This window comes from Neolamprologus brichardi, chromosome 4 (assembly GCF_056152115.1).
Source record: "Neolamprologus brichardi isolate AB-2024 chromosome 4, ASM5615211v1, whole genome shotgun sequence".
Lineage (NCBI taxonomy): Eukaryota > Metazoa > Chordata > Actinopteri > Cichliformes > Cichlidae > Neolamprologus > Neolamprologus brichardi.
This window is the reverse complement of record NC_142107.1, coordinates 3,518,256-3,542,875: the sequence shown is the minus strand read 5'-3', so window position 1 is coordinate 3,542,875 and position 24,620 is coordinate 3,518,256. Positions and strand designations below refer to the sequence as shown.

The 24,620-nt window shown below is 41.4% G+C and overlaps 1 protein-coding gene across 1 annotated transcript; it reads right to left on the bottom strand.

Annotated features, from left to right (window-relative positions):
* Window positions 1-4,344: 4,344 nt before the first annotated feature.
* On the bottom strand, window positions 4,345-24,416 carry top3a (DNA topoisomerase III alpha). The gene is made up of 19 exons (XM_006797972.2): window positions 23,894-24,416; window positions 22,530-22,589; window positions 22,367-22,440; window positions 22,201-22,276; window positions 21,940-22,048; window positions 21,680-21,823; window positions 21,408-21,578; window positions 21,209-21,309; window positions 19,585-19,659; window positions 19,379-19,461; window positions 18,899-19,109; window positions 18,573-18,758; window positions 18,279-18,408; window positions 16,724-16,837; window positions 16,435-16,600; window positions 16,165-16,311; window positions 15,411-15,533; window positions 7,826-8,574; window positions 4,345-5,304 (listed from the first exon to the last, which is right to left on the bottom strand). Exons 1-19 carry the CDS (start codon window positions 24,122-24,124, stop codon window positions 5,141-5,143), a joined length of 3,114 nt encoding a protein of 1,037 aa, XP_006798035.2. The 5' UTR covers window positions 24,125-24,416; the 3' UTR covers window positions 4,345-5,140.
* Between the last annotated feature and the right edge of the window lie 204 nt (window positions 24,417-24,620).

The following is a 24,620-nucleotide window of genomic DNA, read 5'->3' as shown; positions in this document are numbered from 1 at the left end:
TTTTGTCGTTCGTAAGTCAAAATTTCGGGTGACTGTCTGGAAATTTCTACTAAATATCTCCATATCTGGAGTTACCTAAACCCATAATTTTTACTCAATAGCGCGAAATTTCAAATTGGGTCAAATCTCAAACTTTCGACTTATTCAGGTGTTAGAATAGCTAACACGAAATCTGAACTTACCTCTGTCTGAATTTTTTTTTTCTAAATTAAACATGATTTTTTTTTTTTTTAACATAGCTGACTATGTTAAGCTTAAAATGTGTAGCTTTCTGTAGAAACTTAATTAAATCGCGAATGTATTATATAAATAAGCATTTTTTGTATTTCCGCTATTTAAAAGGTGTTTAAAAACACTTAAGGATTACATTAATTTATAACCCAATTGTTGTGATTGATTCCACCCTCCATGCCCCCCCCCCTATTGTAGAAACAGAGCTTCCATAGCATCCAGTTTTCTGAAAATGTTAAAGCCAGATTCTCAGTTTTGTTTGGTTCAACAACTTAATTTCGCATTAATGCAGAACAAGGAGGAAGAAGGTAGGATTCTTCTGAACAAGGCTAACAAAATATTGTCAACCACCTCCACCCCCCCAGTAGCAAAGGTCAATGCACACATTTAGTGTGTAGATGCTATCAATCTTTCCATCAAGCTCTGCACCAAAAAGCTAAAAAGTTCACTCACTGAAAACTACAAAGACACTATGTCAGTCTGGTCTAAGATCATAATATGACTTTTAGGAATTTATTGTTTTTCAATTTTCCCACTTTCACAAGTCCTTGGTTGCACCACTGGACTCCAGCCTGATCATGAAACAATATGAGCTCTATGTATTTTTATGTAACAGAAGTAAAGCTCAGGAAAGATCAGAATCTGCAATGGAAATGAAAGCCTTGCCTTCTCTCTCTCTCTCTCTCCTGTGGAAACGTCCACCCCTTCAACCACGTTTGATCCAAATATGGAACGAAAGAGCTAAACACTGACAGAAAGTCTTAATTTTACATTCTGAATGCTAAGCAACCTCTCTGCGGAGAGGAGAGCTGGAAATACAGCTGACTATAACTAAGATGAAGGTCTCAGCGATTAAATAATAACTGCTCATGCGATCAAGGAAAAAGAAAAAAAAGATGTTGTTTAACAGTGTGATCTCACGCACTTTTCAAACTTTATACCTGAGCATCTATTCACCCAGCCCCCAGGTGAGAACAGCTCATAAAGGTGGCACAAGTATTGTGGAAAAAGGGCCCAGAGCCAAATTCCTGCTATCTTTCATTGAGGTTGGTGTGGATCAGTTTACAGAAAAGAAAAAAAAAACTCTTTGTAACTCCACACAAACACAATTCATCCACACGGCCTGTGGTCCACGCTCTCTCTGCACCTGGAGCACTTGCATCACTTACGCACATTGGGTGCCATGGCAACTGTTTCCACGGCAACAACTGAAAAGCTGGATGATGATGATGATGATGATGACACAGCAGGAGGAGTTGACAAACAGTTCAAGGATGAAGAATGAGCTGAACTTGTCCACCTTTGACCTCCCAGTTTTGAGATTATATAAACATGTTAATCCAATGACACTGTTGTGTGCATGTAGCCTCCGAGATATGAAGCAACAAACTGCTGTGAAAACACAGGACAGCTGTGAATGTTGTTACCTTACAAGCACAACATACTAACAACAGACAATTTAAAAATGTCAAGTGTATTTTTCAGTCAAGAGAAGCTTGAATTGATCCAGAACTTGTAAACATGTGAAATCATCCTATTGCAGCTTGTTTCTATTGCTCATTTAGGGCGGGGCTAATCCAGCATTTGGGCGGGGCTGAGTTATAGACGATATTTGCTGATATGTCAGTATCGGCATTTGTAACGTCTAAAAATGCAGAATGAAAACATAACGGCGAGATGAGAGACACACCTTTCACCGTTTTATGAGTGTTGGATTGTGTTCACCACGTGTTTGGACCTAAAGCTACAAAGAACAACCCGCTGATCTGAGCAGAGTCAGGCAGACTAAACAAGTAATCCCTGACTTGTTGTGATGATAAAAGACGATTATTTTAAAGTTGTGTTGTCATGTTATTTTAGTGAAGACTCACAAATAACAGCACTTAAATGTTTGGGGAATGTGTTTAGGTTTTGAATGCCTGAAAGATAATAAAAAAAAAAATCGTCTGAAATTGGCCACACTTTACTTATTTAACACACCATCAATGGAAAGCATTTTAAAAAGTAGCAGTAACATATTGTAACAACCTGATGAGATTGTGAACAGTGGTTATGAGAGGTTTGCAGGAGTATGAAATGCAGTAGTTTACAGTGACCTTATTAAGTATTAATAAACTGTTAAGAACTGAAAGGTTATCAGATTATATGGTTATATGAAGAGTGACAGAAATATTAACACGTTTTAACATTTAGAATTAATTCCGTACTCACTGTTTACTTAAAACAAAGATCATTTACTGGTCCAAACAGCAGAGAATATACATCCTCATCCTTTGATTTAAGAACTACTGCATGATCACCATCATTATAAGAACCAAAGTCAGTCACCCCAGTTTATATTGACTGGGAGCATGAAAACTAGATTGTGATTAGATTATCATCTTTATCATGACTCAGTGTTTTAATTATTACTTCCTTCCCTGGTCAGTGCCTTAAAAACTTTTAATTTTTAGCTGCACACACAATTTAAAAATTTAAATCTACGCCAAGATGCCCCTGATGATATAATGATGACCTCACTGGGACTATTCTGTCAGATTTTTCTGAGCAGAAGAACTTGTAAAAGTGGCAGAGTGCCCTTTTAATCTGATTTTGTGCAGTGAGTATTTCCACACAGGCGCTTTAATGTCCAGCAGTGAGTTTGCACAGAGCGCTGTGGTGTTTTAGTTCCGGTCAAGTCCATAAAGCTCTGGTGATCTGACCGCCTGTTCTTTATGGTCCTATAGGGAAGAGTACACCTATCAGTCTGAAATACGGGATAAATGCGCCTCTTTTCCCGTAAGTAGGAGGTAATTCCTGCAATTCAGAGAAGAGATACGGCGGTCACATGACTCGTTATCTGCCCGGATACTACTGTAGCGGATTTGGGAGTCGGGATGGAGCGGCAAACACAACACGGCAGGACGGATCACAGCGCTCGCTCCCACCCACATGTTATGACTCACATATGAGTCACCAAACGTGCCAGTAAAATCAGGGCTACTTCACTGGAATACGACCAGCGAAAAACATTTGTGTAACTTACAGCCCAGTACCGGGAATCCACGGGTTTATTTCCCCTGCCCTACACCCGCAGGGGGTGCATTTTAAGGGAACAAAGGCAAGAGGCGTTTATGGGAAAACGGAACCGGTCAGACTTTTCCCTGGAACACAAAACTGCACAAGTTTAGGAGAAAGAACTTGTTTACGCTCAGCATTTGGTACTAAGTAGGCCTATGGGTGTGCGTTTCTGTAGTCGGGCCTTGTGGTGGAAAGATTGCCAAGTTGCAGAGAAATTTTGACTACGTCTGTGTACTCGAGTGTTTTTGCACACTATGGTTCATCCCGTGAAAAATCACGGAGTGATTTGAAAGAAGTCATGCAAATCTTACCTTCAGACTATTACGTACCATACAGTCTGAGCTATAGGCCTTAGTATGGCTATGTTATCAAAAATAACTGTATAAAATATGCACGCACTCCCTCTGTGTTACAATTATTTTTTAACACAGAAAGACTATTTTATTTTATTAATACACAAAAAACTCACAAACATGAAGCAAGTGCAACAGAAATATATAAAATCAAAGACATTTATATAATCATTAATGAAAAATGTGCTTGGTACAAACTGAATGAGACTGCATTAAATTAAAGGTGCACTTCCGAGGGCTCAAAATGATTGGGGGTTAAAAAAAAAAAAAAAAAAAAAAAAGCGCATTAATTACAATTATGACATCCTTTAATGTACCTGTAAAAGTCTTCATGAAGGAGAGATTTTGCATGGCTTCATAACTGTTATTGGATATGAAAGTTACATACTGAGAGATGTTGTGGGGAACTTTTTTTAGATTTGGTTGACTCTATTCCTACTTTACTTATGCATCGGAGTATTTCAGGGCAGAGAAAGTCTGTTTTCATTCGTGCATGCTCTGCTTAGTCATAAATTTTGTTTCGTTTCCAAAGTAGGGCCGACTGAAAGTTTAAGACTCAAAACCAAAAGTAAATGAACAAAGAGAAGCAAACAACAGACTCAAAATAAAAGCAAAAGCTGAAGCTAATGGAAAACCCCAAACACTCCAAGCGAAACCAAAAGTTCCCTCTGTCATAACTGCAGAGATTTAATGTACAATAAAATGTTAAAATGAGTTTATTAACTTTTATCAGTGTGAACATCAGATGACCAGTCCAACCTGGTTTCTTTCTGTTTGCAGTGTAAAAACAATTTTTCCTCCCGCCTTTTTCTTCCACCTCCATAAATCGATACATGAAAATATTCAGATATCAATACATTTGGCCGATTAGTCTTGACCGGCATGCACATACGCCGTCTTTTAAAATGATGTTTATTTGTCAGAGATGGCGTTGCTCCTGAGTCAGAAATATACAGGATTTTTAGTTAGGACTTAGAGATTGTAAAAAGCAGAGAAAGACAGTAGAGTGGAGGATCGCTTGATCCAAGGCCAGGTGTGCTGTCAGGTTGCTGTGGTTACAAACGCGAGTAATAAAACTAGTTCAGCACTTCAGCGTTTGTCTCAGAGTTTATTTTATGTGTGCTTTCCAGCATAAATGGTCCGTGTACAGTTCTGATTGGTTTGTTTTACACTTCAATATTAGCTTGACCTTATTTGCCCTCCCAAGCCCCACAGAAGAGTCGCTCATCTAGAGCTGATCTGAGTACAGCTGAGGTGCTGAATGAAAACAAAAAGAAAAGCTGCAGTTTATGCTGCTGTTGGGCACTTTTGGTATTGGTTTGGCCAACACATGTGGGTGGAACACTTTCTGTTTTGCACACACTTATCCTGTTGACCCAGTTGCTTTGCAGATGCCCCACTCTATGTATAGTCCAAGTTGTTTAAAATTTAAAACTGAAGTCACAGACTTTACTAACTCTGCCCAATTATGGGGTGGCTTCAGTCACAGACAGCGGTCATCGCTGAGGACAGGTGACTCGGGTGTGTCCTGGCATGTGGCAGATGCCACAGGTGCGAGGTTTCTTAGCAGCAGGGGGTCTGTTAGCACTCGGATCTCCCATCATCTTCCTTCCCTTCCTCCCGCCGTCTCCATCACTATAAAATCCACCACCAAAACCACCTGACACGGGGAAACAGAGATCAGAGTTAAAAGAGTCAAAGTTACCAGCTATTGCATAGAAAGTGCCAAAGAATTTTTTTCAGCATGTTGGGACTGCAGGTACATGTCATGTTGATGCCTCAAGGTCTCTGTGTTCATGAGTCGTGACAGTACTTTCTTTTTTACCATCAAATGGGGTGTAGGTGAGCGTAATATCCTTTTTTTTCTTAAACAAACATAGTGTGTTTTGTAGAACTTTTGTAGAATTTTACAGCCAAATCACTGCAGTCAAGGTCCACTAAAAATCAATAGCATACACTGCAAACGCCTGTCTATAATGCATTTATAATGTCAAGTACGCTTGCTTTTACTGAGATGACTCATCTTTACAGAGAATCTATTAGAAAGTCTTGTTGTATTGCTTGGTCTGAAAATCGGAATATGTCCACGAAGAATATAAAAGGTGGACGTAGTCACTGGAATGTGACAGAGCGCATCCGGGAAATTTCATAGATCAAGTGAGCAGTTTGGCAGTTTTTCCATCTACTTCTGTACTCAGACTTCCTCCTGCCACCGAATGAGTCAGTCCCTGCTGGCCAGTAGAAGCACTACAGGTTTAATGAAAGCACTTTGACTCTGGGTTCAATCTGAGACCTGAAAACTATGCCCATCCTTTTTATCCTAGAAAGATAAGGCAGATAAGACCGGATAATTAAGATTAAGATTAAAAAATTTCAGGTGGTAAACTAAAAGTCTTCATGCCAAGTTTTGATGGCGTGTAACAGTAAATAACACCGACTGGATTTCCTTAAGAATCCTGTCAATACTTTATTGGTCCGTACTTTATTAGTATACATTATCACTTCTTGCCTCAGTTTTATGATTTGCTGTTGGTAATGTTTCGCTGTGTGTTACTTTCTTATCACATGTGAACTCTCGCTGCAGTATGAATAAAGAAATTTGGACCTGATAATAACTGTGTTTTGAAGGTTGATTATATTTAATCAAACCACACCGCTTCAGTTATTACAGATAAAGCTTTAATTGGTTCATGTGGGCATCTACAGAGCCAAGGTTATTAAAAAAACACTCCTGTATTTATTTACACGTATTAGAGCCCGATCAATATAGGATTTTTAAGACCGATATTGATACCGATATTTGGTTACTTAATAATCCCAATCTGATATTACTTTTTAGCCACACCAAACACAAAGAGAGATCCCCGACATTTGTTATGTGTAGTTATTCAATGCACTGTTAAGGCACTTAAGATAACAAGCAGTTTAAGAAACTGCAAGTGGATTTGCAAAGTGCACGTGGTCGACAAACTGTGCAACGTCAACACTAATAACATGGCTGAAGGGTGCTTCTCCTGCCTCGTCTTTGTTTCTTTAATTTTCATTTATTGACTGTTATAATTGTCAAGAACGACATAATAGTGCATAGTTAACATCAGCCTGCAGATGAATCAGTCAGGCTCTAACATTTGTCTCAAAATATGGTCATATTTACAAACATCTGCCAATGCCAACCATGTGACTTAACCCAGTGGTTATGCAGTGAAAGTGGGTATACCAGTATAAGATCAGTGTCTATGCGCTGCGAAGATCAGCTTCCAAAACATAAGTCAAACTAGTTTTCTATTTTTAGGCTGTATTTATGTTTTGGAAAAAAGATACGTGTAGTTTGTAGATGCTATCCATATGAGACCGACTTGTTGATAAAGGTTCACAGTGAAGGCCAAACACAATCTGAAAATGAGCTCATCCTCATGTTTTCCTTGTGACTCACTCGTTCCTACGCATAATATGTGTTTCAGGTGAAGCCAATACAAAGACAGTATATCCGCAGCGCATCCACGTCAAAGCCCAGGCTCAATAGCAATGACCTCAATAGAGCTGGTGACTCCATACATTGTAACAATAAAGCAGTTCTGTTAGGAAGTTTGTGACGAGATTTCCCTGAAAATCATGCAGCTGCTAGAAACACTTGTTCAACTATTTGTCCTGCCAGCAATGTGTTTGTCCATACTTGTTAAAGGAAACAAAGATGAGAATTAATTTTATGCCCATTTAACAAAGGAATCTAGCTAATTACTGCAAGGTCACATACTTTTCCTTTTCACTACCTGAGCCAAAGAAGTTACGTGATTGGTTCAGACTGTTTGTTTTTTCTGTCCGACTGTTTGTTAAACGAATGGTAAATGAATGGTAAATGGCCTGTATTTGTATAGCGCTTTGACTCAAAAGGTTGTGGAAAGATTTGCATTTTTATCAGAGGCGGGGCCTAACTCATGTGTAAGTGACTGATGACTATTAAGAGTCACTGTGTATGGATCCAGGAATTTTAGGAAGCATTCTTCACTGTTTTGTGTGTAATGTGCATCATATCTTCACAATTGCATATTGAATTGAAGTAAGAGATAACAGTGACACAGTTCGTGCGTGGTGTGGAGGGAATTTTCAGCCCTGTTGGAGGTATGTGGTCTTACATTGGATTATGATTAGGAGCTCAGAGGATTTGTGTGTGAGAGCCCCACCTGGTGGAGGTGCGTTCTCATCAGCCCACTGAAAGAAGCCACACTGCTGCTCTCTTGGCTTCCCACAGGTGTGGAACATGCGACCCTTGTTTGGACCGTCCTTCTGCACCGTTCGCGTCACGGCTGCCTCGTTGCAGTTGCACATCACCTGTCCCAAATGTCCTGGTGCCCCCGCTTCCTGCCCTCTGCTTCCTTCAGATGTGTTTCTGAATCCCAGAGATGGCCTAGGAGGCTGGGAAGTCTTCGGTGCTGGCGGTGGCGGCCCTCGATTCTGTGGCGCCCCCTGCTGACTTGGTTGATCTGCCCAAAGAAAGAAGTTGCAGCTCCCGGCGTTGCACTTATAAAACTGCCGGCCTTGATTAGGGCCGTCTTTGCGCACAGTCAGGAGGAGTGCATCCTGACCACAGTTGCACACGATCGCGTCACTGCTGGCGTTTATACTCATACTGCGGCCACCTGGTGGAGACGTCGGCTGTGGGGTCCAGGAGGGCACAGGTGGGAGAGAAGGGCGAGGATTGGAGACTCGGGTTCTGGACGGATCAGGTCTGGGTGGCCTTGGAGGTGGAGGATGAGGGTCATCTCCTCTTCCACCCCCTCCTCCAACTCCTGCACCACCACCACCTCCCCCTGGTCTGAGATATTTCAGGTCCAGCACTTCTCGGAGGGTCTCGTCACAGCCACCGATGCAGCCGACAAACTCCAGAGGCATCATGGGAGGAAGGCTACCCCTGCGGAACTTGAACTTCAACCTGAAGAAGGGAGGACACACAGGAGGCAACCTCAGTATGCACATCTAATAAATGAACTGTGCTGTGTGGCAATCCATCACTTATTTAACATCCAAAGAGAGTAAGCCACTCTAAATTAGTCAAGTAAGCTACGGGTAAGCTCAGTCCTCTTAGCTTGCTTGACTCATTCAGAGTGAGTAATTTTAGTACAATCAACACAATCAGAATCAAATACCTCAGGTAATTTCAATTATTATACTATTTGTTCAGCAGGCCGACTGTGTCCACCCACAAAAGTCAAGTGGGTTTGTGCTGGCTGTGGTGTGGAGTATTAAGATTTCACAGTTCACTGTTAAAAAAATCCTCCTGCATAACGTTATTGCAGCAAAGATTCTTAAACACATTCTTGACATAAATAGTTAGATTACGGTGCTGCAGAAAGACCATGAAGCTAAGACATCAATGATGACAAATTTCTAAAAAAACCCAAAAACCCAAGCTTTGCTTTCTGCACTTTTTTCTAAAAAAAAGTTTTCTATTAATTATTATTGGTCAATATTTGTGCCAATACCAACATGTATTTGACACTCCAGCATGGCCTCATGAATGGATCTATCAGCTTGCTAATCCACCCCTTTGATGCAGAATGACGATTATCATTGTTTGGCATAAAACTATGTAGAGATATGAATAAACTCTAGAAGATGAATCCTAATTACTTAAATATTTCCCCTGACAATGAGGTTCATTCTGTTGTTCTGTGCTCAGCTGTGACTAAAAGACATTAGAAGGAAACGCTTAAAACCCCCACACATCTGGATGTCTTAAGGTACAGGGTTTCCAATATGATATAATTGGCTCAGTGGTAACGACGTGTGAGTCACTTTTGCGCTTCTGCATGGACATTTGGTTTGGTTTGCTTCACTGGCATAATTGAATTTGATCCACAGAGACGATTTATAAGTTATCAGTGAACCAACGGCATATCATATAGAAGTTTAATTCCATGCAGTGACATTTTCTGTCACCCTCTGTCAATTTTAGTGGCTGTAGGTAACTGAAATTACATGCAAGTCAGGAGTATACACCATGACTTATGACTGAAATGTAATAAAATATATATTCTCATAGAAAACTGTGTGAAGCACTGAGGACAAACAGTCCACCACAAAGTGGCTTTTTCAAAAACCTGTACATAACAAAAGTTGGTAAAACAGGGCAAGTTGCCGTGGCAACAAGTGAGGCGGTAGCACCAAGCAACAGTCTACTCCTGCGCACATCTGCATTTATCAGCATATGAAGTTATCCAACAAGCTGCACAGTGATATCTGATTAAAAAAAAAAAAACTACAGCACTGACATTGTTCTGGAGAGAGGGCTGGAGCTCAACTTTGAGCTCGCCACCAGATTGGTTGCCATGGTAACAGATGCTGGTGTGGAGCACTTTGGCTCACTGCGAGTGAGCATGCCCTATATTTGGACTGAGCTGAGCCACGTGCTTGTAGGGTTAACGCCTACTTGTGTAAACAAGATTTGGAGAAATTTCTCGAGAGCGTCAGGGCCGTCGCTGTTTGTTTGCCTGAGAGGGTAGCATAAGGCACGGAGGGAGTTTAGCACTGATGTGACCACTGAAAAAATAAATAAATACATGTTTTTTTTTCACTTAATGTGTGAGTTAAATCTCTGTTGTGCTGAGAGGACGAATCTTTTACAAAAGCATTCATAACTTAGACATCCCTCCCTAAATCAGTCAAGTACAAAGCACCTTCAAAAATCATGCGTTCTGAAATATAGTTAGCAAAACAACACGTGAAACCCCTCACAACATAAGGGCTCTGGCTTAATCTTGTTACTGTGCCTTATGCCTTTGATGAAAGGACATTCAACACCAGTTACAGGTGCCAGTTACCAAAAACACAACACTTAAACACATGCAGAAAGCTGGACTGCTCCTGCATGATTCGAGAATGTGTTAATTTCAGTGAGATCTCATGATAACCGAAATGATCGTCCAGGTCTGATGGAGCTGGATTATATGGAGCAATTTAAATGAGTTAAAGACAACAGGAAAGCCAAGAAGCTGAATAAAAAGCATCACTGAGCACAGCGTGTGAGCACTCTTAACAGAGAGACGCGAAGCATTTGCAAATGTTTCTGCACGTTTCTGCAAGTGACTGAGTGTCCAGAGTTTGACCAGTTACTGGTTGAATACGTCTTTGTGATTAAAACTGATCACCTTTCTATCAGTTGAGTAGCTTTGACTTCTAAAATATGTTCAAACTATTTCATTGTGTAAGTCAGCACATGCAGAACAATTCATCTAACTCAGACCTTCCCAAAGTGTGGGGCCCGCCCCCTAGGGGGGGCGCAGAGCCATTGCAGGGGGGGGGGGCGCAGAATGAAAAGGGGGGGAAAAAAACACAAAACACTTGGACACTGCTAGCACGGGGCGCCCACAGAAACGCAAAGCAGGAGATGAAGCATCGCTGAATATGTTTCCAAACCAACTTCATTCTAAGCCAAAGACTAGAAAATATGGTGAAGCATATCTTCCCTTTGGCTTCACCTGCACAAGTGCCGAGGTAGGTCTACCTGCAGAATTGGTTTTATCTTTGTAGGGAGCAGCACTGGGCTGTTTAAATCACGGACAAACAGGATCCCACAGTTGTTTATGTTTTTAAACCCATTGTGCACAGAGAGGCATTTTTTGAAAAATGTATTGATGCAATATTGAACAAAAAAAACTACACGTGAGGCCTCTGCCTTTCTAAATGGAGGGACAGTAATTGCGTGTGTACGTGTAAGCGTGTAAAACCTGAAGATTAACAGCATTTTGTCTCTATCTGCCATTCTGCAATTCATCTCATGTAAACAATAACGTGGTGCACAGCGTGACGTGAAAAAAGGCACATACCTTTGACACTGCGTGATGAACACGTAAACGCTAAAACGGAGTTTTAAAAAATCTCCGTTCTCGGTGATTCGAAACGCCGTTTACGTGTGGACGAAACAACTGCATTTTCAAAAATACCCGTGTAGGTGTGGACGCAGCGTAAAAGAGTTAGTAGTTTATTTTATTACTACCTGTCATTTATTGCAGATTACTTGTATTTGCTTAATTGTTTACTAAATGTTTGAGGTGTGAAATAAACCGCAATGGAGCAAAATATGGGTGTGCGTGGTTGGAGGATGTGTTTGTGCGTGTGCGTCAGCGCGTGCACGCGCGAGAAGGCGGGGAGGGGGCGCGAACATTTTTCTTGTAAAATAAGGGGGGCCCAGCAAAAAAAGTTTGGGAACCACTGATCTAACTGTCAAAGTCTGCAAAGGCCACATGTCACTAACTGAGCTGAGATACATCCATCTACCTGTAGTACAGTCTGCTTACACACTGGTACTTATACGGTGCTTTTCTATATTATCTGAGCACTCAAAGCACTTTTTCCTAGAAGCCTCATTCACCTAGTCACACAAGGTTTGTTCAATACACTTAAACACTTTGAAGTTCACCATCTTGTCCAAGCACACTTCCGCATGTGGACTGGAGGAGCCGGGGGTTGAGCACCGACCCGCTGATTAGCAAACTCTACAGACTCTCCTCAGCAACAACCTGCTTAAAGTCTGGTTAACTGATTTAGTTCCTCTTCAAACTTGATTTTTATTAAATAGCGGAGAGTTTCTCACACTGGGCCTCTGGTGTCCAGTTAGCTTGTAAGTCTAAGTCATGAGGCTGGAATTGTAAAACATTTTTATATAGCTCGAGAGCAGCTCAGGAGGATCTGTGTAGTGCAGCAAAGAGAAAACAACAGAACATTAGTGCAAATACTTTAAAGCATATGGTTCTTTGGTATTTCCACTGTTAAGCTGGAAGATAGCAAGTTACTTGGAAATCTACACCATAGCTACGTCATATCGCAAACCTCTCTGAAAACCTTCGCTTTAACCGTATGCCATACGCTGATGTGTACCTCCCTAGAAATGCAACAACACATCGTGGTGACACAGCGTGCATCTGCACTGACTGGTCTGTTCAGTAACGGTTCCTCCTGTACATTTCCAGCTACCCTTTGTTGCAGCAGTTTTTGAATTTATCAGTGAGAGAATAACAACCATTGTCCTCATATTGATGCTAATAATGCCAATAATAGATATATAATGACTCACACATGTCAGTAAATTCCTAAAAGAGAATGGACGTGAGGAAATGTACAAAGAAGTGGAAAAACAGAAGTGAAAAATTTTGTCCCTGAAAAAACCCCAAAACTGACCAAAACAAAGAGGGGTGGGGAGGACAGGAGAGAAAAAAGCCCCTGCATTTCTATCGACTATAAAACAGCAGGTCATTAACACAGGGTAATTAACACATAATGCACCAGCATAAGTGCAAGTGTAAATAGGTTATGTGGCCCCCTGTAGCACAGACCTGACAAAAGTCTAAATCAGCAGGCATGATTTAGGGAGATGATTTAGGTTGAGACTCTTTTCTGCGTGACGCTAGGGGACGTTTACCGAATCCTAAAACAGTTTTGTAACTGTAAGACACTTTTGGACATCTGGGGCCAGAGTACATACTTTACATGTTACATGTTATTAAGAGTCTACATGTTTTTGTTCTGTACATATTCAGATTTGTTCTGCGTTGTACTGTATTGTGTGACCTTTGCAGGGAAGGTCACTGCTCTTTAAATCAGCATTTGAACTTTGATACATAACAGTGGTCAATTAAGCTGAGATAGATGTATCTCAGTACAATAAGTAATCAGTAATCATGCAGGACAAGACTGCTGCGGTGAAAGTCCACTCTTATTCTAACAGTACCATTTATTTATTTTTGGGGATGTGTCTTCAGTGCTGAGGACTTCGGAAATATAATTAGTAAATTAATATTTTTCTCCTGGGTTCATGTGACAAGCAGGAAGTGAAACAAAAAGAGCACTTCATGTTAAAGCTGTGACTGTCAACATTAGTAGGCTTTCAAAAAAAAAACAAGAGAAGAAAAAAAAACAACACAAAAACCAGTCTGTCAGCTGTTTTTCCAACGTACTTATTACTGCTTAGGATACCCTCCGCTCTTCTGGTTAGAGCAGAGAGTTAGTGTTACACTTCCTGAAAGACCTTAAAAACTACAAGCATTAGATATACACACACACACACACACAGAGGCTAACACTGTTCACACGTGCACACATCAAGAAGGCCGTTTATCTACAGCACTGACCACATAATGTGTGATCACTGCTCTGGCTGGACAGCAGTGGATCGCACAGAAAAACAATCCCAACTCCTTTAGTGCAGGACAGCCGTAAATACGAATGCTTCTTATCTATTTGTCACTCACATTGCATCAGAGGACATTTGCATAAAAACTGAGTAGCACTACAAATCTACTGTGCACAGTTTAAATGAGCCTAATAAAACACACACAGAGCCAGAAGGACACAGTGAACAACGAGGACCACATGTGTGTGAAGACTCTTCAGCCACGCTTACAGCTCTGTGAGTCTGTATTTAAGGTGTAATTGTTCTTCAGCTGGAGTGTTAATGACACAGTCAAATAATATGGCTCAATAAAAACCATATGAAAAAAAGTGATGAAAATATCCAAATAAATACAGGAAAATACAGAAGAAAGATAATGGATGTTTAAAAATGTATTCATTTATTCAGAATCCATTCTCTGTGGCTTTTAAACCCTCCAAAACGCATAGTGTACGCTGTTAAGTACCAGGAGGATTGCCAGGATTTATACATCGGGGAAACCAAACAACCTCTGGCAAAGCGGATGGCACAACGCAGAAGAGCCACCTCGTCAGGCCAGGACTCTGCAGTCTATTTACACCTACAGTCCAGTGGACACTCTTTCAGTGATGAGGATGTACACATCCTGGACAGGGAGGAACGCTGGTTTGAGCGCGGAGTCATGGAGGCCATTTACGTGAAAAGGGAAAGACCATCTCTGAATCGAGGAGGGGGCCTAAGGGTACATCTTTCACCATCTTACAATGCTGTGATTGCAGCCATTCCCCAACTCTCTGTGAATGGTACTCACGGCCATTGATCAGTGAGCTTTGATCAGTGGTTGTTGATCAATGGTCATGAGAATTTGCATAATTATGATGAAGGAACTGACCTCCCGGCCTATTCTTCCTTCAGTGGTGCTAGCTTCAGTCATTATGCAAATGTACTGTTGATAAGATCGGGGAAACCTGCAGTCAGCTGAGACTGAAGAAGTCACTTGGATGAGTGACGAAACGTTTCTCCCATTGAAAACGCTACGTCCAGATGAACAGAATGGTAAATGGCCTGTATTTGTATAGCGCTTTACTAGTGCCTAAGGACCCCAAAGTGCTTTACATTTTCAGTCATCCACCCATTCACACACACAGGTGATGGCAAGCTACATTGTAGCCACAGCCACCCTGGGGCACACTGACAGAGGCGAGGCTGCCGGACACTGGCGCCACCGGGCCCTCTGACCACCACCTGTAGGCAACGGGTGAAGTGTCTTGCCCAAGAACACAACGACGAGACTGTCCAAGCCGGGGCTCGAACCGGCAACCTTCCGATTACAAGGCGAACTCCCAACTCTTGAGCCACGATTGCCCGAGAATCAACTTTTGGACATTCAATTTTTTTTTTTTAAAGGGAAAATACAAATAATCTTTTTGTACTACAAAGCAAATTACAAACTTGAGTCTTTGTGGAAGAGACTGATCAGCATTGTCACAGCATTACTCAACCCTTGATCCCAGTAAGCTAGCCTTACTTTATTTAGGACATTTTACAGTTTGGTAACTTATCAAGCACTCCTATTAGGAATGGCTTTAATACTGTCCAGATTAATACAAATCAATACTCACATATGAATGGGGTGTGGCTGACAGGTGGGACATGTGCTTTCATCTCTGCTGACCTCGAGCACCACGTCGGGAAACCACACTGCTGTTTTACAGGCTGGGAAGCCCACACACGACAGGTATTTACTGCAGGAGGAGACAGAGAGCAGCTGAGAGGTCAGAGTGCAGCGAGGGTGCAAAAAGCGTTTATGTCCGCTACGATGGTAGAACCCCCCCCCCAAAAAAAAAAAAATAAAAAAAATAAAAATGAATGAATGAATAAAATAAAAGTAAGATGTGATGGGTGCGTCAGATAAAAAGAGAATCACATGAAGTTCCTACCACACAGGTGGCAGTGTTAGGATCTGAGGTTCCTTCAGCTGGTCAAGTTCAATCTTTTTCCATTAATATGCCCCTTGGTGGCACATTAAAGATGGTAATGCCAGGACTAATCAGGCTCAGACTGTGATAGTTCAGCTCAGGGAGAATGACACACCATTTTCACACACCACGGAGTCCAGACTTTAACCCCAGTGAGAATCTTTGGGATGTGTTGAGAAGACTTTATGTAACGGTCCAACTTTCCCACACTGGGAGATGCCACAGCGCATGTGTGCTTTTACCAAAGGTAAGGGCTAAAATATTAGAAGGTGTGAATTTTTTTCTTTTTTCTGCCCAATCGGTGTATTTTTAACAAATACATCTGTACTGCCTGCTGAGGAAGGTTGGAAGAACGCATCATTCTTTATTACAGCTCCCGTTGTTTCCATCGTCTCACCTGTTTCCCTCTCTCTTCTTCTTCAGCACCATGTCCCGACCACAGTTAGGGCACTTCCTCACCGGCAGCGGGATCTCCATGTCCTGCTGCTCTGCTTCAGGGATCTCGTGAGCTGCACCGAGATAGGGAGACAGCGCTTCATCTAACCTGAGGGAGCAGCAGACATACGACTTCTTACCAGCAGGATGCAGCGATAGCAGGAAAGGTTACGCACTAGTTTTAATATTGAGGACATACACACGTCTAAACTACAAGGTAAATGCAACTAACTTCTTTGCTTTCCTGACAGACTCAATGAAGACGGTCTTGTATTTCTGGATGTGATGCTGCAGCACGCTCCATTTGTCCTTTCGGCCTTCTGACACCAGCTTGAGGTCTGCTTCCAATTCAGCACGCAGGTTTGGTTTTGACATCTCATAGCCCATGGAGTTATAACCTGCACACACACACACACACACACACACACACACACACACACATAAACATGCACACATTGATATGTACGCAGCATAACTGAGTGACCGAGCTTTACATTGAGCGCGAGCGTGCACGCACATACCCTCCACCAGCCCCATGCCCAGCTCTCCAGGTGTAAACCTCTGGTCAGCTGTCAAGCCCACATACATGCGACTCTTTATAGTCTCAATGTGCTCAGCGTGGGTTGCATCTGTTCCTGTAATGTGGACAGTTAGCATAGTAACACTCACATTAGACGCCAAACCGTGAGCACAGAGCAAAGAAGGTCTATACTGAGAGAAGCACGTGTTAGTAGGTGGAGCTGCTTTTATTAAATCAGATCAACACACAAAAAATATCCACATACACTCACTAGACAATTTATTAGGTACAACTTGTTAGTTGTGTTGGACCAAGTTGGATTTTCTTTTGCCTTAATTGTCCGAGGCCCCAATTCAACAAAGTGGGGGTAAAATGTAATATTCCCTCATTTGCCGAATACTATTGACCTGTGTACCGCCAAATCCTGCATAAATGTGAATGGGCAATGGCACCTCTGACTACAAAGAAACTAAAAAGGAAACCAGAAATCTCACAGTACCAAAGCTTTCGTCCTTTGACTACAAGTCTTACATAATCATGAATCTCTTTATAGCGATCACACTTTAAAGGTAATATTTAATTTAAAAGATGATATTTAATTCACTAAATGACAACAACATATTTTATAATGAAACATTTCTTCCATTAAATCACATGACAGTGAGCTGTTCTTGTAAGGAAAATATTTTAAACTGACACTTTATGTACTGGGTCTTTAAATCTCTCATCCTGTGAAAGATCACACATTACATACAGTGGGGCAAAAAAGTATTTAGTCAGCCACCGATTGTGCAAGTTCCCCCACTTAAAATGATGACAGAGGTCAGTAATTTGCACCAGAGGTACACTTCAACTGTGAGAGACAGAATGTGAAAAAAAAATCCATGAATTCACATGGTAGGATTTGTAAAGAATTTATTCGTAAATCAGGGTGGAAAATAAGTATTTGGTCACCTCAAACAAGGAAAATCCCTGGCTCTCACAGACCTGTAACGTCTTCTGTAAGAAGCTTTTCTGTCCCCCACTCGTTACCTGTATGAATGGCACCTGTTTGACCTCATCATCTGTATAAAAGACACCTGTCCACAGCCTCAACCAGTCAGACTCCAAACTCCGCCATGGCCAAGCAGGTGCCATTCATACAGGTAACGAGTGGGGGACAGAAAAGCTTCTTACAGAAGACGTTACAGGTCTGTGAGAGCCAGGGATTTTCCTTGTTTGAGGTGACCAAATACTTATTTTCCACCCTGATTTACGAATAAATTCTTTACAAATCCTACCATGTGAATTCATGGAATTTTTTTTTTTCACATTCTGTCTCTCACAGTTGAAGTGTACCTCTGGTGCAAATTACTGACCTCTGTCATCATTTTAAGTGGGGGAACTTGCACAATCGGTGGCTGACTAAATACTTTTTTGCCCCACTGTATATTCTTCATTTAAAGTATTTATGGACTAGTGACAAGTCGACCAATACACAAAACTAACTAACAAACAAACAAACCTAACAACCCACAAAAAAACAGAATTTCTGACTTTGTGCGTCAATTATGTACCAATGCCGTGTTTCTCCATCAGTGATATGAGGTCGGCTTCGGTGAGCAGCTGCGGAGGACTCGTCTGTCCGTCCACCATCTCAATAGCAGAGGGCTGGAACTGAGAGCCTTGTTCATACACTGGAATCACCTGTAAAGCACATTTACCAGAATATGTTGTCCACAAAAAGCAATAACGTAGAGATGTGTAATGAATGCCAAGAATGTTTCAGCTCACAGTCACTATTTGAGCTGGTTAAGTGGGTTTAGAGCAAAACTGGTAAAGTTGGGTCAGTCTAAACACCCACACTGTACCTTTGTGCTCCACCTGTCATAGGGGTAAACATCCAGGTAGTTCCTTGCAATGATCATGAGTCCCGAGACGGAGAACTTCTCCTGAGCGATATCTATATCAACCACAGTCTCCTGTCCCAAAGCATCCTGGGATACACAAGCTAAGAAATGGCGAACAATGAACTCATACACACGTCCTTCATTGCCCTGGAAGAACACAAAGAGACAACAAGCAGTGTTTATTGTAATTATCTTCTCAAATTCTGTGGTTGTTTTCTGTTCATAAAATTGAAACAATTGAAATTTAAAAAAAAAGAAAATCCCTGTTATTGATCACACCAAGCTACCTGCAGTGCGTTAGTGAACTTGGTGGGATGTATGGGAGGGTGGGCTTGGTCAGAGTTCTTGCCCTGTCTTGGGTTGGGTCCCCCCGGCTGGTCAAGCACTCGCTGGGCGAACGCCCCCCACACCGGGCTGTGAGCCTGCTGCTCCACCAGTGGGGTAAGAGCCAAGTTTGCTGGAAAAATGTTGGTCTCTGTGCGGGGATAGCTGATGAACCTGAGCAGTAGAAGAAGAAAAAGAACGAAGAAAAGGACACATGTAAAATGTAAAATCACTGATTGCCGAACCTCCAGAGTGGGTGTTCTTTGTGTATAAAACTAAGAACACATCTAAATGCACTTGTATGTTTCATTGAACCCACAGACACTCTCACACATCAGGCTTAAGAGTGAAATAAGTTCAGACGTCGAGACATTAGTTTATTCTCTGGAAAGCAGTTTTTACATCACATAAAATGCTTTCGACTAAAAGATTCACACACTCACCCCTGAGTATAGAGCTTTTCTGCAATTTTCATGGTCCTTTTGGCACTTATTCTGAGCTTCCGTGAAGCCAGTTTCTCCAGTTCCTGTAGGCCAGACAAATGAAGAAGACTGTTTGCAGTGGGCCAAAGCAGCAGGACAAAATCTTTTTTTTTTAAGTTGCTGTGTGTTTTACATTTATGTGCAGCTGTTTGGCTTTTTATTCTTACCACAGTGTCCAAAGGCAGTGGCCTCCATTTACTCTTAGGTTTGCTGGTTACTGAGGTGACTGTTGCTATGGGATCCTGGAAATGAATGAAGTGATATTCTCTTTTCACACGCGGCTTTTAAATCATTTTATTTGTGCATGGTGAAAACACTTGAAACTTACTGTGGTGTCCTAACAGCAGCAGGAGAAGCATAGAGATGCGCTAACCTCACACACAGTTGGTACATGTCCATGGTGCCTTTCAAGGTGGATACTAACCTTGGATTGTACTTTTTATATTCAAGAAATACCTCTATGACCAAAATGTCCCCATTGGTATGTTATCATGTAAAATTCACTCTTTTACTTTCTGCTGTTGGTTAGGTTTAGCATCTCCAAAAATATTATTGATGTTACTTATCTGTTTGCAACAGCTGAAATAAACACCAGCAGCTGTGGCCCAAGTGGTGTGGGGTTTTTTGTGCATTGAAAAGCTTCTTGAATGGCCACAATGACCCCCCCCCCCCCCCACACACACACACACACACACACACACACACACAATGGATAGTTTAATTTAGTAGTAACAGGACGTGTAGTGCTTGATAATGTGAGATGCCTACCTAATCAAAGACCATCTCAATCTTGAGTGTGAGGTGTAAATAATACAGATTTTCAAATTGAAAGCAGAAAAAGGAACACAAATATTAAGTGAGGAAGGAAATTGTTTCAGCACCTGTAGTCTGTTTTGGTGAAAAGCTGTGAATGCAAACAGGAAATGTGAACTTCTGTTTGTCTCCTCAGGACACGTTTTAAAGTCCATTAACAGTTTTTCTCTGCCAACACGGGGGAACAAATTTAAAAAGGAAAATAAAAGAAAGCTTAGTGGAGCCATAAATGGACCACACAACTGAATGCTGAACTCTTTGGTTTTGGAACTACATGTGAGCCGTCTCACCGTGTTACTATAAAAAGATAGTGTGCACTTTTAAGGTATAATGCAGGGACTTCCTTGCTGGCCTTCTCTAACCAGAATCAGGCTCTCATTGCCCCACTAGAATAAGTTCATCACACCTACAGTTTGACTTGTTATCCTCCAATACTTTAAAGAACTGCAGACTAAACCCGGCGCACAGAGACAAACATTGCTGAGTCTCTCTGACTTAAGTTTTTCTTCCGATTCTCACATTTCTCTCTGTGGGCAATAGTGAGAATGAAGTGTTAATTACTGGGCTCGACAGTAAACAATACACGTGTCTCGATGAGAGTCATAGAGCCAGATGACAACTTTGTTCTCTCATCAATAAGCAAAAAAACCCCAAACCAAAATATAACAAAACACTCATGGCTGTATAAACAAACAGAAAACTCACAGCAGCTACAGTCTCACATAGAATAACAACTAAAACAAACCCATGAAACCAACAGATCAGAGGTCGTGACTATTTCATGAACAGCTCATGAGTTTTTAATCACTGAAGGAACAAAGTGTACTGCCACAGGTCTTTCACGTGCTCATGTGAAAATCTAATTAAGTGGAGCACTTAGATTATATGTCACCCAGACTCATCTACCTCAATTCAGCATTTTAGAAAAGTATACAAAAATTCATCAGGATATTCAACATAAAACATGCAGGCACATACCTCCATGCAGATCTGGTAGAGCACTAGACAAGCTGTGTGATTGAAGAGGCGGTTTCGTTTCCAGTTAAACTCCACACAGTCCTCCTCCACCTCGTGGATCACTGAGGCAAAGAGAGACACGAAGGAGAGAGGTGAATATCCTTTCAAAACCCAAATCACTGAATTTCTGCTGAGTATTGGGGTGTATGCACGGACAGACCTTTGATCTTATAGAAAGTCTCGGGTATGAATGCCTGGATGGCTTTGAAGCGCTCCACCACAAAACCCAGAGTGGGAAACTGACAGCTGCCGTATGAGATCAGCTGATTGGCCAGGGACTCTGGGAAGATCTTCTGCAGGCGAAGTGTCTGGAATCGAGTAAAAGATGCACCTATGAAGGATGCATCAGACATTTGTTGAATCACTGACCTTTGACCCAATCCATTATCCCCACAAAGCCTTCCATGTGCTTAAGAGCGAGTGCTGTCTTACCTATACGCAAGTCCAGCTCCTGGCGGACATCAACTGCATCGCTGACGTTAGCATCAGGCTCTGTTAGAGTCTCACAGGCTCTTCGGATTGAGTTGGGCGTGATCTCAGAAAACTTTGCCCGAAAGACTTGTAAATTTGGCTTCACTAAAAGAAAATAAAATGCAGACAGAGGAGATGTTTTTAGCAGCATGTTTTTCACATGAAGCCTGAACTTCTGAGGCCTTACACAGTCAACAAAAACATCCAGAATTCTGCTATACCTGCTTTGCAAACATCTATGATTTCGAAGCCAATGTTTTCTCCCTCTCTATCACAATCAGTCCAGATGACCAAGGCCTGGCACAGCCTCACCTCCTTCTCTAGCGTTTGCTATGTAAGAAAAAAAAGGACAGAGGAAAGTGAGGAGAGGAAGAATGTTATAGCAGTAAACTTTGAGCATCACACATATGAACTGAAATACAAAATAATCATTTATTTCAGTAGATGTTTCCTATTATTAGGAGGACATTTAATGAGCCTACCTTAATCTGTAACATATTATCCGGACAATATTTCTCTATTACTGCATCAAACAGCAGCACCGGATTGCAGCTGTGCCTTTGGAGAGAAAAGGATAAAAAACAATAAGCTTTTTCTGTTAGTGTGTTTGATGCTTTATACCCCCAAAAACAAAATTTTTAAACTTACCATTTCTGAAATGGAGCTTTAAACTCCAGACCCAGTAAATGCCCTGATACTGATGTCATTGAGACAGTCACATTCTGGTGAAGGAAGCACAGGGACAAAAATCAGACACAAAGTGAAACGCCAAAGAACAGACATTTAGGTAAATGTATGAAATTTTCCTTACTTGCCCAAAGAGATGATATTCATACTCATAGATTTTATTAAACTTCGACATTCCTTCCCTCTAAAATAAAATAAAAAAAACAAGACAATGAGTGCTGGAGCAACCAAAGATTTGTTGTTGTATTGTCAGGTGTATAGATAGAGAAATCGGTATGGTTGACAAGTCAAACTGTACAGGCGTTTCTTATTGTGCTCACAATAATTATGGAAGCTACACAATACAAATGTGTCTGTCATAGATCTTGCTTTTGTGTACATACGTACTTTTTCCCTGCACAAATTATTTAAATGGGGTTTAACTTACTCGAGTTTAAAATACATCTTTGTTTATCAAATGACCAAAAATAACAGACAAATTCACAGAAACAAGTAACAACAACAATCTCACTGCTGGTCCAGCTATATGTGGGACCAGTTGTGCTTCTGTGAGTGTTCATCCTCCCAAAGGCCTGTTTTTAGCCAGGAGAAACCCTGCTATATCACAGTTGTTACTCACAACAATAACATATCCCAAGGTTGTAGAAGGGTGCCTGTCATAAAGCCATTCTTAAGGAAGTAAACAAACCCAAACTTGAAATTTTTTACTCAAATCTCTTCAGCATGTACAGAGGAAATCAGACTGTCTACAGCTATCTGTAAGACACGGTGGAGGCTCTGCCATGGTTTGGGATTTCATTTCAGTCAGTAATGTTAGGGAAATGATAAATACAGAATTGGATGGATTAGATTTGATCCACTCTAACAGTACGATCTCTGAAAATGTCCAATTGGCAACAGCTTCATTTTCAGCATAACAATATTCCCAAACACACTGCTAATGCAGTAAAAGCGTTCCTGGATAGAAAAAACACACACACACACAATGGAACATCAGTCATGGATTGGCCTCCCAAGAGCCCAGACCTCAACATTATTGAAGCAGTGTGGGATCGTCCTGAGAGAGAATAGAATAAAAGGCAGCAAACATCCAAAGAAGAGCTTTGTGTCGTTCAAGAAGCCACGAGAACTATTCCTGAAGAATACTTAAAGAAATGTCAAGAAAGCTGCCTAAGAGAGACTGTGTTGAAGAATAAAGGTGATCGTACCAAATATCAACTTTCAAGCTGGTTAGAATTATAGAAACTCTGTTTTGCCTTATATACTGTATTTCCATGTATGTTTGTGTATGTTTACTTAGCAAAATATAAAGAAATGATAGGTGGCTCAAGACTTTTTACCAGTGCTACACATTTTGGAACTGATAGAGAGTTGACACATTAGCAATTCTCCTTGGCAAAAGGTTTCTTTGACCAATTGGTGTAAGTTTTACATTGCCTGGCAGATTTGTCTGTCTGAGGTGAGTGTGTGTGAGGGGATGTGACTGACCCTCCTGGCCCTGCCGCTGGACATAATTTCAGAGATCCCCTTAGCAGCATCATTTTTCTCGGCCACGCAGAGGACCCGACGGATCTGCCCCCGGCTTCGGATCATGTCTGCCTCCTGCTGCAATGTGTCCTGGAGGACACTCTGCGCCGCACAGAAATACCTCCGCTGGACTCCCAGCCGCCGTAGTCCCGATAAAAGCAAAGATCTCCTGAGGAGACACGCTACTAGCATACCCGCTCTCACGTGAAGCAGCCGGTTCAACGGACAGCTTCAGCGCTGTTCTCGTCCCATTTTGTTAGCATGCTAGCTGATGCGGGGAGCTACATATTATCAGCTCCCAGGAACTTCAACAAAGAGCAAAAAAGGTAACCAAAGCTTGACTAACTTCACTTCCCACAAATAAAACAGCGAACAAAGAGGAAATATATGCCTGCCACACGAACAATTACCAACAATTAGCAATAAAACAAAATGAAGAGGACCTTAGACACAGGAACACTCTTACTTCTGTTTACAAAATCCGCGCCTGCCTGTCAAAACTGCCGTCATCAAGGTCGTAACACTGTCGCAAAAATCCTGACGCAAAACCTCAAATGAAAACCTTAAAACAGGCTTAGAAAGAATATTACAATACGTCCATTCACTTTTACTTTTGTATAGATGTGTAGCATATGTTTTATAATTATTTTTTTTTATAGAATAACGCTAACGCAATGTTACTCGGTTG